Genomic DNA, 18,644 nt, shown 5'->3' on the forward strand with positions numbered 1-18,644 from the left:
TTCACCTCCTGGTATGAAAATTCTAAAAACCATTACAGCTATTCACAAGTGGATATTGAGGTGATATTTTCATCTTGAACAGTTTGAATTCTAAATCTCTAGTTTGGTGTATCATTCTATTTTCTCTGATGGATTATTTTTTATAAGGTACTGTAGTCATAGAATTGTTGGATCACATATTTATTTTTATTTATTTATTTATTTATTCTTTTATTGGTACATTGTAGGTATACAACACAATTACATTTCTCATTGGGAATTGTACCTTTACATAATGCATCTTGGTTCTTATTTTTTCCCCATTCCTAGCCCTCCCTTTACGCCCTCCACCCTTCCCTATTTACAAAGACTTTATTTCCATTTTTTCCATTTCTCATCATTTTTCCTTTCCCTTCTTTCCTTTCCCCTGCCCCTCCCACTACCCCTACCCCTTTGGACCTTTTCTTCCTATTTTACATTATCGATTATTCATTCTAATCATTGGTACATTTTAGGTATACAATATAATGACATTCATCATTGGAAATTTGCACCTTTACATAGTCTCTCTTGGTTCTTATTTTTCACCCTTGTCCAGCCCTCCCTTCAACCCCTCCAGTCCTCCCTATTTACAAAGATTTTGTTCCTATTTTTCATTTTCTCATATTAATCCCATTCCCTTCTATCCTTTCCCCTAACCCTCCCACTTCCTTCCCCTTTGCCCCTTTTCTTCCTATTTCACATTACCTATTATACATTTAGTCCTTATTTACACTTTCAGTTTCTCACACCAGAGAAACTATTCGGTATTTACACGTGTGTCCTATTTATTTCACTTAAGAGTATCGCCTCAATGTGCATCCACTTAGCTGTAAATGTTTCTAATTTCTCATTTTTAATGGCTGAGTAGTACTTCATTTTATTAAAAACCCACATTTTCTTTATCCAGTCTCCAGTTGATGGGCATTTGGGCTGTTTCCAAGTTTTAGCTATTACAAACTGTGCTGCTATGAACATGGGCACACATATATCACTGTGGTATGATTCTTTTGGATCACATTTTTAAAAAACTGGTTTTTCTATTTTTTATTCTTATATGCATTCATATGTGTTATATATACATTTTAGACTTTTTAGAAAAAAAAATACTGGTTTTTTTCTAGTTCATTTGCTCACCCTATATTTGTATGTTCTGGCCACTACTCTCCAGTTTGTAGTTGTGACTTCGCTTTGAAATTGTTTGCTTGGCCTGACCAGTTACTTAATATATTTATCCATTTGCTTACTATGTATAAGATAGTTCTGGAATTTCCTCTTGCAGAAGTCCTTGATGTATTGCAGTTACATAAGGTAAAGTCAGTCTCCCAATTAAAAACATGCCTTTGATTATTTCCCCCTTCTGGATGTTAAAAAAAAGCCATCCTGTAATCAAACTAAAGTAGCACTACTTTTTTCAGTGTTATGGTTTGAGGAATCTTTGCTTTTCATATGTAATACTGATTTCAAGAACAAAGGTATCTCCAGGCCTGGTGGTGCACAACTATAATCCCTGCGCTCGAGCCTGAGGCAGAAGTCGCCAGGAGTTCAAAGTCAGTCTGGGCTACATAGTGCGTTCAAGGCCACCCTGAACTACACTGCGAGACCCTGTCTCAGGAAGAAAAAGAGCAAAAGTATCTTAGCCAGTACCACTGCTATGGTAGTACTACTTCAGGCTTTGGTAGATCTCACTTGGACAGGCACAGCTCTCCGCATAGCTTTATAACCATCATATTTTGTTATATTGCTTCCAATAAGCACAATAAAAAAAAACCAAACAGGTTGCCTAGAAGCCTGAAATTAAAAGTTGGTTTGCAGCCAACTATCAGAAGGCACAAAGGTTTTTCGAGGCACTTGAAACAACTTAACTTTCAGGTTGTTCCTTTTTCTTTGTTTAGGTTTTAAAGTCTGTCCCCTTCCCCCCCAATTTTCTCATTACATTTTGTGAGTTACTTCTGCTGAGGACAACATATTTTAGAAGAAATCAGTACAGGACATTTTTTTTTCCCCTAATACTGTCAGTCCTAGGTCTGCTCAGAAATAAGGGTTTATACAGCAGCAAATGTCTAGAGTACATGATTAATCTGTACAGATTTCCTTGCTAAACTAAATACCTGAGCCAGGTCCTAGGAGTATATATTTCTAAATAAGCTCCTTAGGTGATTTTTCTGTAGCCAACCTGGGCCAACATTTGGGCACTAAATAGGACTTAATATTAAAGATCAACATAAATACTAACTGCAGTACACACATAACCTCAAAATCACTAGTGAATAATTGAGTTTTTAAAATTTGCCAATAAATAAATGCCTCTTTTTTTCTTTTTCGTGTATGTGTGTGCGTGTGTGGTACTGGTATAGAACCCAGGGGGGACTACTGCTGAGCTACATCTCCAGCCTTTTTTGTATTTTGAGACAAGGTCTCGCTAAGTTGTTCAGTGTGATCTTGAACTTTGTCCAGCTTCAGCCTCCCAAGTACCTGGGATTACACGAGTGTACACCTGTGTCCAGTGAGAAATGCCTTTTTCTTTTTTGGTACCGGGGATCGAACTCGGGTCCTTGCGCTTGCACGGCAGGCGGCAAAACTACTGAGAAATGCTTTTTGTATGTGACTAAGTTAAAGTGCCTTTCAGTGGAAAAATTAGTTGGACCATTTGGTCAGAGAACAGTCTTACATTTTAGACACAGAGTATTTAGTTTTTATACAGAATTAAAGCAAAACAAGAAACTTGAGACATCCAAACATTTTTATTTCATGGCATTTATTTATGCAGTGAAAATTTAAAGATATGCACACCAAATAAGATAGATGAAAGTCCTGTAACAGAATGTTAAAGTCTCTTTATGCCCAGTAGCAATGTTTTCCTGAAATCTAGTGGTAATTATAAGGTAGAAATAATAAAGTATCAGTGAGTACTAATTTACTGTTGAGAAACACTTGAGTATGTTAGCATTCACTAAGCTGTAATATCATTGATAGCCAGAAATATTAAATTTTGTACACCTTGGTTTATCTTCTATACTCTGCCTATCCCCTCCTACCACCCTTATATTCTTTGAGTTCTGCAAATATTTTAACTAAGAGAGTTATTTATGTGCAAGAGTGATTCCCAGTAGAGAGAAATTACCAGTTCTCTTTTATCCTTGCTTATATAGGATAAAGGAATTGAGAGCCGTGTGAGTCTTCATTGAGAGTTATTTGGAGTGCTGGTCTTTCCTTGCTTCAGCCTAGCCATGAAGTCTTGCAAAGAAAGGTCACTTTCAGTCTTATGTCCCTCATGTGTTGTCTAAACATGGTCTAAATTGTTCCTTTCAACAGTGATAGCCTGTGGTTCTGATTAAATAGGAATATATGTGAAGATGTGTTGTGATATTATGATTGTTTCACAAGATTACATTGCACTGCAAAAAGGTAATATCCTATGGCAGCAACAAAAAATGTATTCATTGTAGCTGGTGATCTTTTCACAGCATCATTTCCGCCATAGTCATTTGAAAACCTGAAATGATGTTGAACTATAAATTACTCTAATTTTTGTTGACAAGGTGAAAGGTCATTTGCTTTGTTTTATATTTCAACTATTTCTTTATTTTCTATTCATACTGGTGCTTACTTCTTCATAGCCAAATGGCAGAAAAGTTCCCTTCTGCAGCTTCCAGTATGTTTGTCTGACCTCACAGAAACGTCCTCCGGCTTTACCGAGCAGGACCACCAGAGGTTCTGGCACACTTGCAGTCCCTGGCCCAACACCGAAGTCCTGCTGGAATCTGTGCTCCGGGGGCTGTGCCGGGTAGAGAGGGCAGTGGGAGGTAAGAGCTCTTCACCCTTCACCACCTTCTCCACCCAGCATGGCCAGCACACTTTGGTCTACGGCATATCTCCAAGTAGAGTCGGGTTTGAATGCTGTTGTCTCATCTTGGGGTTGCAATGTAACATTCTGATTTGGACTATTTGGGGACATGTAAGTTCTATTTATCCAAGTAGGAATGGTTACAAGTATATGTGTCTTTTATGTTGCTCTTAAGACAATTATTGTGCTTATTTTGTTCTTTTATAGAAAAACAAAAGCACACTTCCAATTATATTTTTTCCTTTTTAAAAAATTGTAAAGTCTACATAACATCAAACTTATCATTTGAATTGTGTATATAATTCAGTGGAATGAAGTACATTCACTCTGCTGCACAGCCATCACCACCATCCATCTGCAGAACTATTTTCCTGATTTGACGCTGTATGTATTAAACACTAACTCCCTGTTTCCCTCTTCCTCCCAGCTCCTGGTAGCCATCATCCTTTCTTTCTCTATGAATTGGAGTATTTTAAGTACTGTACCTCATGTACGTAGAATTAATACAGTCTTTTCCCTTTTGTGTCAATTGTACTGTATTTTGTAAAAGAAAGAAAAAGCTGTCATCAGGTTTATGTGAAACATAGCCTAATTTACATTTGATTTATTGTCATCAGTGTCTCTCAATGATGCTGTGCTAGGGAGGTACCTTATGGTCTCTGTCCTCTAAAGATATGAATGGGAAATTATTCCTTTAACAGACAAATGTAAAGTTATACTTTTGTGACTGCTAATTTCTCATTCTGTTTTGGGATCTATATCTCAGTTTGTAGATGGTTTTGTTAAAATATTCATAATATAGAGATGACATATCTAAAAAATAACCAAGAATTTGGGAATTGCTTAGAAGAATGGGAAACTGACTTTGACTTTCTTGTGTATGGTGGCTGTTGGTAGCATTAATGTCTCTAGAAGAATCACTGTTTTTGGATTCAGAAGAGCTTTTGGAGTTCTGTGTCTGTTACTTGTTAGCACTGTACTACCAGTAAACATTCTACCTTCCTGGGCCTCAGTTTCCTACCTATAAATTGTTAGTGATAGGCCTGCAATATGTTTTCACTTCCTTCTGACTTTGTTACTATTAAATGAGCCCAATTTAAAAAGCTGTATATTTATTCTTTAGTGATTTCAGCTCATATGGCTCTCTAGTATTAATGTTCTAGTAGCAGCCTAAGTGTGAATGGGTGTTTCTGGCAAGGAGCAGCTTTTCATTTTAATTGACACTTTCTTTTATGTACTGTGCCAAGAGCTTTCCTCACTAGTAGTTGTAAATGCTAAATCTATACTTGACTTCACCACCACCTGTCAAGATAAATACAAGCTTCATTTCCCCTCAAAGGAGTTCAAAGGAATAATTTATCCTTGGTCTGTTTGGGGAGATGATATTTTCAGCCAGCATCACATGGACCCAGTTGCAAAGATTTTCTGTGCCTAAAGCAAGTTCACCTGTCTTTTTTGTTCTTCTAAAACATGTAGCAGTTAAAGTGAAAATTTTAGAATTGCTCACTTGTTCTAACTTCTATGATCGAGAAGTGGCAGCAATAAAATCATATCTTAAGTGGGAGTGTGTTGATGTCCTCCAAGTTTAGTCAGAAAATATGTTATCTAGCTGAGCAGTTTATATTTATAGAAATAAAGGAAACTCATTCTGTTTGGCAGCCTGAGGGACAGAGGGATAATCTATACTTAATAAAGATGATCGTATTTGGATGTGTACCTTTGAAACAAATGCACATCTATCCAGTGATCTAGATAGCTGAGGCACATAGCTGTTAGAAGGGAATGCTAAATTAATTGACATTTTTAATAGTTGATTTCAGACTTTAGGGAAGGTTTGTGGAGATAGTTTATCTAATTTCATAAAGTGCAGCAGCACTTGTAGGGGCTTTTTTGTTTTGTTTTTTGAGACAGGCTCACTATGTAATTCAGGCTAGCTCTGAACTCACTATGTAGCCCAGGCTGGCCTTGAAGTCATGGCTGTTCACCTGCCTCAGCCTCCTGAGTGCTGAAATGACAGGAATGCAGCACCACACCTGGCTTGTAGGGGCTTTCTTGCTGTGACTAAACACAGAGATTTCATGTGCCTTTCCTTTGGTTATATTTGTAGGCTTCAGAATAATCCTGCGAAATAGGAAAGCTATCTTCATTTCATAGATGAGGAACTTGAGACAGAGAAATGAACTACTCATGTTCTTGTATTAAGCAGAACTAGTATTGGAACTTGGATCTTATGACCTGCTTGGCCTGGTGCTCTTGAAACTACTGGCTATTCTGCTTAGAAAAGAACATGAGACAGAGAGACCATAGTTCCAGCTGTGCATTCTCCATTCCCACAGACAGTGGATTCATTCTTCATGCCATAGTATATTGACCTATAATTTTCCACTTAAAATTACCTACATTCCAAGCTTGTTTATAAAATGTATACCTGAGGTCACACTGGAGGCTGAAGCAGAAGGATCGCCAGGAGTTTGAGGCGAGCCTGGGCTACATAGTTCAGGACCAGCCTGAACTACATAGCAAAAAAAAAAAAAATACCTGAGGAGCTGGGGATTTAGCTCAGTGGTTCCAATGCCTGCCTCGCAAGCACAAGGTCTGGAGTTCAGTCCCCAGTACCAAAAAAAAAAAAGTATACTTCAGGAGTTGAGTGGATTAGAAGAGCCCACAGTCCTTGAGATTTTCTTTGATGATAATATCTGTAACTGCATCAAACACAAATTTGACATTCTGTGTGTCTGTAGCACATGTCATGTGACTGTAGATTTCTTTGACATCTTTTCGTATATTGAGATCAAGGAACTGGTTCTTGATATAATTCCCCGCATCCTCATAGGAGTTGTTCCCTGGTTTTCCAGAAAAACAGTGAAGAAATAAAATAAATTAACCCTTTTTAGTTGCTCATTTACTTTTTAAGTTACAGACTTGATCCTCGAAATGTGTTAAACACATACAATTGGGACCTACTTTTGGAATGTTTCTCTCTGTTGCATCCAGTGCTTCTCACTTGAGTGGACCAAGGAAATTGAAGAGAGGGGTGTCTTTATATCTACACCTTTGGTTTCTGGCAGGTATTCTTTGAACAGTCAGTGGCTTTCCTGCATCTAATATCTGCTGTATTCCAGAGACATCTGAGTTTAAACCCTGTAACTGAATGCCCAAGTTTCTCCCCTAATACAAGTTTCTTTATTTCTTCTTGGCATAGAGAATGAGGCAGTCACCAGTTATTACTAAAAAAATTTACCGTTTTCTGCAACCTTTGATACTTAACATCATACTCTGGAAAACAAATACTGAGATGGACTTTCTTGGTTTTTTCCTCAAAGAGGTCCTTATTGAGAAAGAGGACAGCGGAAGTAGCAGCAAAGAACTTGTGGTTACATATGCTGTTGAACAGATGTAAAGACTCATGCATACGATTCTAGTAAGAGGAAACACCAATGGAAATATAAGACTGGATTTATGAGATATTTGTCTGCTTCCTTGCTTATTTCCCCTTGTTCCAAATGTAGCGAACAGCTTTTTAATGTGATAAGAGTAGAGCCAGAGAGATCTGGATTCCTTTTAATCTTTCTATCATGTTAACAGATGTGTGGCTTGAGGGAAAGTATTGAGCTTCTCAGAGCCTCAATTTCCTGATAGTTATTATGAAAGTTAAATGAGCACATGTATGTATAATGTCTATGGTAGTGACTGCCATAATAAATGATATGCTGATCTTTGGCAGCCAGGCACAAATAAGGACTTCAGCATCTTTAAATATTGCTGAAACAGGGTTGAGACCAGGCCTAATTTAGCATGTGCCTATTTGTGTCTCCAGTTGATTTTATTAGGCTTAGCTTAGATATGGAGTCTCTTTGAACAGGGACATGACAGAGATGATTTGGCCCTTGTGAATGCTAGAGAATTTCTCACTGTCATACTACAGGCATTTGTGCTGTCTTATTCCCTTCCCTGGTTACTGCTTTGAGAGATGAGAAGTTGTACTTATCTGCAGAGTCTAGAGGTTGCCTTGTGCCCTAGGCCACCCAGCTTTCAGCAAACAGGCCTTTAGAGAACTGAAGTAATGCTGACTTGAGTGCAGTCTTTTTATCTAATAGCACAAGGAAAACCGAATTTGTAGCCTTTTCTCAGTGTTTGCTACTCCTACAAAACCTTTTGAGATCTCACTGACTTTAGGGATAAAGATGGAAGAGAACTTGGAAAGTGAATAGTGCTCTAAGACATTTTGCCTAAAAGATAGGCAGAGTGCTCAAATATGTACTTGAACTACTAAGGGGGAAAGGAAGGGAAATGAAGCTGGAGCAAGGGATAGGAAGATAAAAGCTTTGTTTTCCATTAGTAGGTTGCTAACCTCCATTTGTGGAGGAGATATTTATGTGAAATTAGTGTTTCCCACATCTTTGACATCCTTTATTGCAAACCCAGTAAGAAGTAACTGGTCATATTCTGACACTTGTCCTGTAGTGCTCCTACCCTCATAGAACTTTACAGGTTGAAGGGACCCACCCACCCTCAGGTGGTTCCTCAGCTGCCAGTTTAGTTGGCATATAAGAAAATTGGACTGCTGATCTCTCAGTATATTTTCAGGTGTACATGACAGTGCATTTTTAGGCTTCTAAGTGAAGTTAGTAGCTCAGGCCCTCTATTATGTTGTGTAAAGGCGTATATCATACATTGTCTTTCCTATTCTACTTTTCCATCTTCTGTTTTTCCATAGGCAGCCTGTGTGTATAAATGTAATTGCTTTGCCTACTTGATGGTCTCTTACCCTTTTAATACTCAGTCCCTCTCATGAACTTTGTTTTTTGTGGTGGCCAAGTGATACTTGTATGTCGCATCTGAGACTAACCTCATTGTGGAGCTCTACTATGCTAGTCTGAAACCTGCAAAAGAACTGTTTTCTGGAATTGTTTGCATGAGACATTGACTGGTCTACTGGAGGACTGCTAGATTGTCAGTGTTCATTGACATCCTAGCTGAGATACTAGAATGATACAAGCTTATAAAATGAGCCATGAGGGAAACTTGATAAACCAAAGCTCTTTGGTGCAAAGGCTGCTTACCACCTCATCGTCTTCTACCAACACCATGTCATAGGCACTGAGGGCTGCACAGAAAATGATGCAGGTGACTCCCTCAAAGCAGTGGATCCACTTTGTCCTCTCTAATCTTTGCCCTCCCACATCAAACATCCTAAGGGAAGAAGCACCTGTTTTCATAGACATTCCTGGCATATGGCCCACGTCTTTGCTGTTCTCCCAGAGCAGTGGATGCTTTGGGGCCAATTAGCAGCAAAATGAGAGGAAAGGGAGAGGGGGAATTTAGTAATTCAGATTGGGCTTCAGCAAAGGCCAAAAGCAACACCCATGTCCCTTTTTAGGGTTGCACATGTGTATCTGAGATGTCTGCAGCAACCATGCACACACCTGAAATTCAAGTCTTTGACAGAAAACTTTGTTTCAATGATGCCTGTGGTTTTGACTCTGGATCGTAACACATCTTGCTCATTAGGGAGGTAGCTAGGATCTGTAATCCAGTCCAGTTGGTTCAGGTAGCTAGACAAAAGTGATTGGCATTGATGACATTACATTTTCCACAGTGAAGGTTGATAGTTACCCAAAGTCACACGACTAATGTGTTGAACCAGAGCTGGAATCCATAACTAAATTTAGGATTCTTTCCTTCAAACCTTCATGTGTTCTTATAAAAAGATATGGATAGTGGGCTGAGAGATAAGTCCATTTGATGAAGGGGCTTCATGAAATTTCTTTGGGTTTTTCCAGCTGCAAATCCTTTCTAGATCTTTGAATGAGAATTACTGTGTTAAATAGTTCTGTCAAGAGGTACGAGTAGGGCTAGGGATTCATCTCAGTGGTAGAGTGATTGTCTAGCATGTACAAGGCCCTGGGTTCAGTCCCCAGCATGGGTAGGGGATAGATTGAAAGATACATCAGAGACATGAGAGAATGCATGAGTTTTGTTTGTGTCATGAATAAAATTGGAATTGGGGAAATTTGAACACTGATTTGGGTGTTTGATGATATTAGGGAATTATTACATATTTGGGTGTGATGATACTATTTTTTTTAAAAGAGCCCTTATATTTTAGAGATATGTAGTGAAATTTTTAGGATGAAATGATATCTGAGGTTTGCTTTAAAATCATCCAGTAAAGTACTCAGTACGACAGCACATATACTAAAATTGGAACGATACAGAGAAGATTAGCATGGCCCCTCTGCAAGGGATGACATGCAAATTCGTGAAGCATTCCATATTTTAAAAAAATTAAAAAATAAAAGCCATCCAGTAAATATAGAGACAAACAAGAGTGGCCTTGAATTAACTGTTGAGAGTAGGTGGTTATTGTATTCTACTTTTGTATATGTTTGAAATTTACCATTAAAAAATGAGAAAGTTTTTTTTAAAAACAGAAAGTTGAATAAAAGGCATCTGTGAAGAGAAATGACCCAGAACAGAAGGAAAATTAACATAAGTGCTTAATGTATGTCAGATATTTTCCCATTTAAGTTCTCAATGAATCCCATAAGCCTGTATGATTCATATCCGCATTTTGTTTTGTTTTGTGGGGTTTTTTTTGCAGTACTGGGGATTGAACCCAACACCTTTGCACTGAGCTATATCCCACCCCACCCATTTTTTAAATTTTTTAGAGAGGGTCTTGCTAAGTTGCCTAGGCTGGGCTTGAACTTGGCATCTTTGTGCCTCAACCTCCCAGAGTGGTGGGATTGCAGGAGTGCTCCACCACACCCAATTCATCCCCATTTTAGAGATTAAGAAATAATTCAGAAGAGTTAAATAACTTGCCCAGCGTCAAAGGACATTATGATATGCTGTAAAAAATAATTGGCTTTGTGGTCAAGCAGACCTGGGTACAAATCTAGCCCCTGCTATTTATGTGTGTGATCATGGGCAAATTAAATGACTTTGTTGATGTTATAGAAAAGATTATCATTTTTCATCTATAAAATAAAGCTAATAAAAAGGACTGTTTACACCTTCAAGGCTTATTGTACAAATGGAGAAAGGGTCTTGACACAGTACACAGAGCACAACTAGCAGTGATGGGCTTTGTAAGGGAGCATTCCAGAGATGGTAAATGATAGCATTATTACAAGATTAGGTGACAGAGGTTAAAAACAGGTCTGCCTCCAAAGCTCATACCCATCTATGATATATGACAACTATACTGTTGTGGGATTGATAAATTCTGTGTCCCATATCGTTTTGGAACCAGCTGTGCACAGTTGGTTGTAACTCCTGCCTCCCTTTGTTTGGTTTGCCCTGGCGATTCCTGAGGGCGATTCCACTGTAATATTCTGACATAAGATGCTGTGGATAAAGGAGACTTTCATTTCTGTCTAGTAGCCTAGGTAGAGCCTAGGGGTATAGCTAGAAAAGTCAGTCTTAAAAGAGGGTCATGACTCATGTACCTCCTGGGAGTGTGCCAGCAGAACTGCAGGGCTGTCAGGATTCTGAAAGGAGGGCGTAAATTCAGCTTAAGAAAACAGGGTTAAGAGCTGTTAGAGCACCTCTGTTTTGAATTTTGTGTGTTTAGCTTTGTAGGCTGCAGTAAGCTAGTGTAAAGTAATGCAGAGTGGTGGGAGCTGGCAGATAATCTGTGAGGCATTAAATTTAGTCTGTGGGTCTCCAGCTTTCAAGGTGTGATATTTAAGGCTAAGTGATATTTCTCTTGCAAGATTGCTTAAGCATCATTCCTCCTCCTCCCCAATCAGTCTTACTAAGATGCAGAGTCACTGAGCTGATACTCTGCAGCTCTGTCGAAGCAGGCTTGCACTCCACCATCCTTCCACAATTTCCTGATGACCTCTACCAGCTTGGGAGGCATGGTAGAATCAGCCAGGTTGTTGAGCTGTCGCCCATCATCCTGTAATGCAGAAACCTGGGTGAGAATGATGTAGGAGGAATGGCTTTGCAGGAGGCTTCTGGGAACACCACTGAATGGAAAGCATTTTGCATTGCTACCAGAGCCTAAAGTGGAGACAGTCTTTCGTGGAGATTCTATCTAAGAAAGCATACTAATTAACTTTTGTGTGTGCTCCCTAGATGTAGAGGGTGGTAATAATGTCCAGCTTGGAAATTCCTAAAGGATAGCAAAGGTCCCAGGTGCTGCCTCTGGTGTTTTTGACTTCCAGCTTTAGTTTGAAAGTAGCCTGCCACAGAATGTGGGTCCTTTGCTATAGAGAGGGTGAAGTTTAAAGGCTGGATTGACCTTGAAATTGACAAGATGGAAGACAGGAACCCATCACATTTATTCTTTCAGTGATTCAAATTTAGCACAAGGCCAATACTAGAACTAGGGATTTAGCTTATAAAAGTTCCATGGCCAAAAGTTCCTTGGACAAAAAGCCCAAGGGGAACAATTTAGTAAAAGAAGACAAAAATGCAGAAGAAGCAGAATAAAAATAAAAACATTTATTTTAAAGGTAGAAGTTGCTAGGGACCAGGGATTTAGCTCAGTGGTTCCCCTGCCTGCCCTGAAAGTGCAAGGACCTGAGTTCGATCCCTAGTACCAAAAAAAAAAGTTGCTTGCTTTCCGAGAACAGAAAGATTTGAAACTCAGCAGATCAGATTTAGTTACACAGAACTTTCTCTTACCCAACTTCATAGTTTGTTGGCCTCTGGTTCAGTTTCTTCTCATTACCCTTGCTTTAACCATATAACATTTATTACATAATGCACAGCTTGGATCAGCATAGTCAATGCCCAGTGTGGACATGGCGCGGATGATAGCCAGGATGGACTGTAACACATTCCCGTAGATGACAGACTTGAACTCCAGGCATTGTTCTGGCGAATAGCCATCCTGATGAATGATCCTTAAGGAGCAGACACCCAGCTTTTAGCTGGACCTAAGTAACCAAATCTAAGGGATTGGGAATTTACAGGGATTTAAAGAATCGTAAAAACCCCTGTCACAAACTGCAGGGTGAGGGGGTTGAGGCACCAGAAATCAGTTCCTTTAAAATACCCGGGTTCCTTGAGGCTAAAGAGCCTATTGCTCTTAAGTACCTCCACTGGCTTCATTAATGACTCCCCAAGTCCTTTGGGGCTTTGTTTCTACTCACTTCATCTGCTTGACGATAGTGCTCTTTCCTGACTCCCCAGCACCTGGAAGGAGAAATGCTTATGCTTCCAGTTTCCACCAGTTTTCCTTAACATTCTGGAAAAACGGGGATGATTGCTGCCCTCAATTTCTGGCACCTTGAGCTTGTGCCATTTGACCTGGATTGATTGGCTGATTGATTTTTTTTTGTGGTAGTGTACTAGGGAATTGAACCCAGGACCCCACATATGCTAGGCAAGTATTCTACCATGGAGCTACATCCCCAGCCATTGTTTTTAGCAGTTTTTTGTTTTTAAAATGCTGGGGATCAAACCCAATGCATTCCAGGCAGTTGTCACTCTTCACACTGAGCTATATCTCCAACCCTTCATATTTTGAGACAAGGTTTCACTAATTTGCTCAGGCTGGCTTTAAATTTTGTTTTTTATTTTATTTTATTGTATTTTTTTTCTTTTGGTACCAGGGTTTTGTTTTTTTTTTGAGGCAGGGTCTCCCTTTGCAGTTCGGGCTGGCCCTGAACTCACTATGTAGTCCAGGCTGGCCTTGAACTCAAGGTGATCCTCCTGCCTCAGCCTCCTGAGTAGCTGGGATTTCAGGTGTGTGCCACTGTGCCTGGCAGTGATGTGGGTTTAGAGCAGAGTTTATTAACTTCGGCATTATTTACATTTGGGGCTGGATTTTCTTTTTTGTAGGGACACTAGGTTTTTAGCAGCATTCCCGGCCTCTACCCACTAGAGGCCAGTAGCATCCCACTCGCCTAGTGTTACCTGACATTTCCAGATGTCCTTTGGCGGTCAAAATCTCTTCTTAAGAACCACTGATAGAGGGCTGGGGGATTTAGTTCAGTGGTTCTGCCACCTGCCTTGAAAGCACAAGGTCCAGAGTTCAATCCCTGGTACAAAAACAAACAAAAATACACTGGTAGAATCAGAGGAATTCCTTTAACGAGTTCCTCACTACCCATTTTTGACTCAAGTTATTTTGGGTAGGGCCAGAGACTTGGACTACTTTGCTGAAATATTTTTTCATTATCTTTATGGTTCCCTTATTTGACTAAAATGCCCTAAGTCCTCATTCATACTCTTCCCCCATCAAAACCCACATTTCCCTCAGTCTCCACTACCCTGATCCCTCAACCTCCTCCCACTTAGCCTGTGCTTTTTCCCTAAGCTGCTTGTTCTGAAGCTAGAAGAATCTGCATAGGCTTAAAAGATCCCTCAGGGCCCCTGTCATCTCCATTTCCCCCTGTGTAACTCCTGGACTCCTTGATCTGTCCTTGGGTGGTGGCACAGATAAGCTGGGAGAAAAGATGTCCTTAGCCTAGTGCTCCAAAGGCTTGGAAACCCAGCCCAGGCAGCCATTCTTTTGTTATGTAGGACCCACTCGCACCAGCTAGCCTACTCACGTGGTAATGCTGTTGGTTTTTGTTTCTTGTTTTTTCCCCTAAGCCAGGTGTCACAAAGTTTCTTGTCTTGGTTCTATTTATAGCCATGATCAGTTTCCCTGGCTGATCCACTGAGGTGCTTCTATTTTCTTAACTCAGACCAGTGATCTGCTTAGGAGTTCATCAGTTGATTAACCTCCCATCTGGCAGGGGCTTTGGAGGCAATTACCTAATTGAAAACCAGGAAGGGACTTACGTGGATAAAGACCTCATGTCTCCCCACGCAGGGTGCCCTACTTCCAAAATTTTTACTGAAAGCAGAAAGGAACCAGTGTACGTGGCAAGAACTAGTGAGCCTATTCTTGGGCCTATGTGTTAGGATTGTATGGTGGGACTTCTGAATCCATTGGTGAGAGAAGGTCCTATTCTTTTCTGATTCTTTGACCCAGAGTCCTCTCACTGTAGATTGGTGTCTACATAGCCAAGGTTCTTAGTATTTGCCAAATCAAAAGGAGGTGTTGGTTCAGTTGGATTTGTAGATCTTCCACCTTGGACCTTGTGCTATTCTGTTATGGATCCCTTTGGGGTGGCTGTGCAGATTCCATATTAATTCATCCCTAGAGCTCCAGATCTGGCCTAAGACTGGATTGGGAAAAAGAAAACTTACCTGCCTTGTCTCCTCCCCTTGGGATGGGCTAGAACCCGCTGCTCCTCCAGGGAATAGAAGAGCATGCATGATCTTTGCCGGCTCAGCTTCCCCTCTCACTCAACCAGCAACAGCAGCTTGACTGTCTTTGCTTCCTTGTCCGCATCCTCCTGCAGCTTCTTTTCTAATTCCTTGCATCTCTTTGCCAGCTCTTTGTCCTCTGCACTGATTCCACTTCCCATCTCTTTTGTCTCCTCAGCTACTTCCTCAGGCTCTTGTGCTTCTCCTGTAAGATTTTCTATGTGTGAAAAGGGAAAAAGTATTTGGGATTGAGCATCATTCTTTTGCCCTCCTAAAAGCTAGCTTATATGGGGCTAGGTGAGAGCAGGCTATCGATTCTTGTACCTTGTCTACCTTGGCTGAGACTCCCTAACCCAACTGGAGGCCTTCTTAGTCTAGGGATTATATCCTTTATGTTTAGCAATGTGATGAGTACAGCCAATTAAGAGCTCTGCCAATAAGACAAAGGGCAAAGATTCAAAATGCTCTGTAGCAAGGGAAATGATCCGGGAAATGACCCAGGTTCTGACACAGGAAGGAAGGGTGTGAGTACTGGAGCTCTTGGGAATGAAATGATGGTCTCCTCTATCCTTTTGAAGAGGGCCATCTCCTAAAAGAGCTTGCTCCCTTGGATTTACTTGCATTGTAGAGTTAGAGGTTAGGGGCACAAACATAGGATGTATCCCCTCTATTGAGTCTCTAGATTATAGGGTCTGGGCTTCAAGGCAGCAGAGAAGGCTTATTCATCAGACCAATCCTGGCAAAGAAGTTTGTTTGGGGTGGTGTTCTTCCTGGGAAAGATTAGGACTGTTTCACTCAGGTCCCCCAGGGCTGCTGCTCCGGAAGCTATCAGCATTGTTTCTTTGTGGTGCCTTATCTCTGTACATACCCCCACCCTTTTTGTGGTACTGGCCTGTACCCTGAGCTACATCCCTAGTGCTTTAAAAAATTAAAAAAAAAATTTTTTTTTGAGATAGGATCTCCCTAAGTTACCTGGGCTGGGCTTGAACTTGCAATCGTGGTTCCTCAGCCTCTAAGAATGCTGGGATCACAGGCGTGCAAACACCACACCTGGGTCTTTGTAGATATTTGTGTAAGGTCAGCATGACAGACCGCTGAGGCAGGCAAAGTCTAAGCAACATGTGATGAGTTTATTGCCATCTGGGTACAGATGGGCCAAGGGTGAGAAAGCTGTTGGCACTGAGAGGAGGGTGTGAGTGGTTATATGGGGCATTTTAGGTAGGGGAGGGGGCACTGGTCAAGAGGGTGGAAAATTTTAGAGTCCCATGGGTGATGGGCCTGGGGCTGCCTGATAAACAGGGTGTTGGTGAGAGCAGCAGGGCCACTTCTGGCTTCTTATCTCTGTGCTCCTGTGGATGCAGGTAGCGGGTCGCAGGGGTCCGACTTGGACCTGTCACTTTTCTTACAGTTATCACTTTATTTTTTTGGCCAGGCAGAGGGGAGGACTTTTGAGACAGGGTTTTACTGTGTAGCCCAGGCTAGCTTCGAACTTGCAGCAATCTTGCCTTAGCCTCCCGAGTGCTGCTGGGGTTACAGGCGAGCACCACCACACCTAGGTATAGCTTCATTTTGTACTCTTGTTTTACCAATCTCTTTCCCACCGTCTGTTCCTCACTACGAGAAGTCAGAGACCAAGTCTGATTTACCTTTGAACCTCTTCAAACTTGTAGTTCAGAAGCAGGTGTTCACTGAAGGCTTGGTGAATAAAGGGAAAGGGTACATAGTAGAGAATGGGGCTGCTTCCCCTGGACACACTAATGCCACCTGAGGTCCAGTTTCACTTGGTGTGAATTTTGTTGGTGTTCACAATGGGGATTGTGCCGTTTCACACAAGAAACTCTTGTTTCCTTGGGCAGTTAGACTAGCGTCTGCCTCTCAGAGGTTGGAGCAGTGCACCTCTTATCCTCAAACCGGCTGTCCCCCACCTCCACCCCAGCAAGATTCAAGGGTGCAGGCTTGCCTCACACATAATGAAGATTCTCCACGGTCCATATTTCATCACGCCAATTATTTCACTTAAGTGGGTCTTGCTGGTGGAGCCCTCCTCAGATGAAGATTATTTAGAACTTTGCTACCCAAAATGTGGTGGAAGGATGAGTGACTTCAGATGACCTAGAGGCTTATTAGAAATGAAGTGTGGACTTTCCAATTCAGAATCTGCCTTTCAGTAAGATCTCAGGCGACTAAGGACATCAGATGTCAGGAATTACTGCCCTGGGGAACTCCCCCCCCCAATTTGCATAATGGAAGGAACACTTGGCATGCTTGTTTCTGCTTCCTAAAGCCTTTGCCTGCCGCTGACTAGAAGACCACCTTGCTTTCAGAGATGTTGAAGTAATACATATTTTTTAGAAGGTATTGTTTAGAATCAAATTTTGATAACTGTTAATTCCAGAGCTTGAGAAACTTTTAAACTACTATAGGTGATTATCATCATCTGGCAAATTTGAAAGACACTGACCTAGAACATTTCTCAATTTTTGGTGTATATTGGGATTTACTGGAGAGGTTTGTTTGTATGGTTTTTTGTTTGTTTGTTTGTTTGTTTTTTAAGAAAATACTGATTTAATTGGTCTGGAATGCAGTCCAGGCATAAGGATTTAAAATTCCTTCCAAATGATTCCCATGTATATAGCTAAGGTAGAAAACCATTAAGCTAAAAGGATCTAATTTATTCTTCCCTTTCAGAGCTGGAATTGTGTGGGAGTGGTCAGTGGGACAAGATAGAAGACACCCTGAGCCATTGCTGATGATCCTATTTTCCCTGACCTTTAAGCTGAATATTGGGGGAGTCCAGGCTCTCTGAGCTGATGGAGGAATAGGCAGGTACTGAGAGTCCTCCATGGCAATCATGATGGATTGTTTGCTTGCTTGCTCGTTTTGAGGTACTGGGGATTGAACCCAGGGCGACTTTGCTACTGAGTTATATCCCCAAGCCTCCCCCGCCCCCTTTTGAGACTAGGGTCTTGCAAAGTTGCATAGCCTGGCCCTGAACTTGTGATCCTTCAGTCTTAGCCTCCCACATAGCTAGAATTACAGGCCTGCATCACCTCGCCCAGCCTGGCAATCATGTGTTTCCAATCAGAAATTGGCAACTGCTTAATTGACTTAAGGAAAAACAGGAGTCTCTTTGAAATTGTGACTGTCTTGGAATCCTAGCTATAAAGTTTCAGTAATTATACCTCCCCACTATCCTGCCCTCTCCTTTCCCCAATATTAGTAACTTACAGCTAGCCGAGGGCTGTGTTGAACGCTGCACCCTTAAAAGAAGGCACTGCTAGGAAGTGTACTAGGCCATTTATGTGGCTCGTACCCATTAATTCTCAAAATATCTTTAAGGTAAGTGCTGCTGTTCCCAATTTCCAGACCAGATAACAGACCTGAGGGTTACCTAACTTGTTCCAGGTCATATAGCTTTGTAAACAGATAAACAAACCAGTGATCTTCCTTGCCACTACCCCCAGCCAGTGAGAGAAAGCATCTTTGGGCGAATAAGCGAACCCAGAAGTAACAGCGTTGCATTGTAGAAGGAACCATGATCTTGTTTCACAGAAACGCT

The 18,644-nt window shown here is 41.0% G+C and overlaps 1 protein-coding gene and 1 non-coding gene across 2 annotated transcripts; one reads left to right on the forward strand and one right to left on the reverse strand.

Annotated features, from left to right (window-relative positions):
- Positions 1-1,608: 1,608 nt before the first annotated feature.
- Positions 1,609-15,348, reverse strand: Gnat2 (G protein subunit alpha transducin 2). The gene is made up of 10 exons (XM_004853644.3): positions 15,130-15,348; position 14,098; positions 12,976-13,018; positions 12,564-12,726; positions 11,629-11,774; positions 9,292-9,420; positions 8,929-9,058; positions 7,134-7,283; position 7,006; positions 1,609-6,708 (listed from the first exon to the last, which is right to left on the reverse strand). Exons 1-10 carry the CDS (start codon positions 15,244-15,246, stop codon positions 6,518-6,520), a joined length of 1,071 nt encoding a protein of 356 aa, XP_004853701.1. The 5' UTR covers positions 15,247-15,348; the 3' UTR covers positions 1,609-6,517.
- LOC147827718 (U6 spliceosomal RNA) lies at positions 10,040-10,147 on the forward strand. The gene has a single exon (XR_015452127.1). It is a non-coding gene; the product is annotated as a U6 spliceosomal RNA (small nuclear RNA).
- Positions 15,349-18,644: the final 3,296 nt, after the last annotated feature.

The sequence above is a fragment of the Heterocephalus glaber genome, unplaced genomic scaffold (assembly GCF_053883595.1).
Source record: "Heterocephalus glaber isolate CG9 unplaced genomic scaffold, H.glaber_assembly_v1.0 deba00001442, whole genome shotgun sequence".
In the NCBI taxonomy this organism is placed as follows: domain Eukaryota; kingdom Metazoa; phylum Chordata; class Mammalia; order Rodentia; family Bathyergidae; genus Heterocephalus; species Heterocephalus glaber.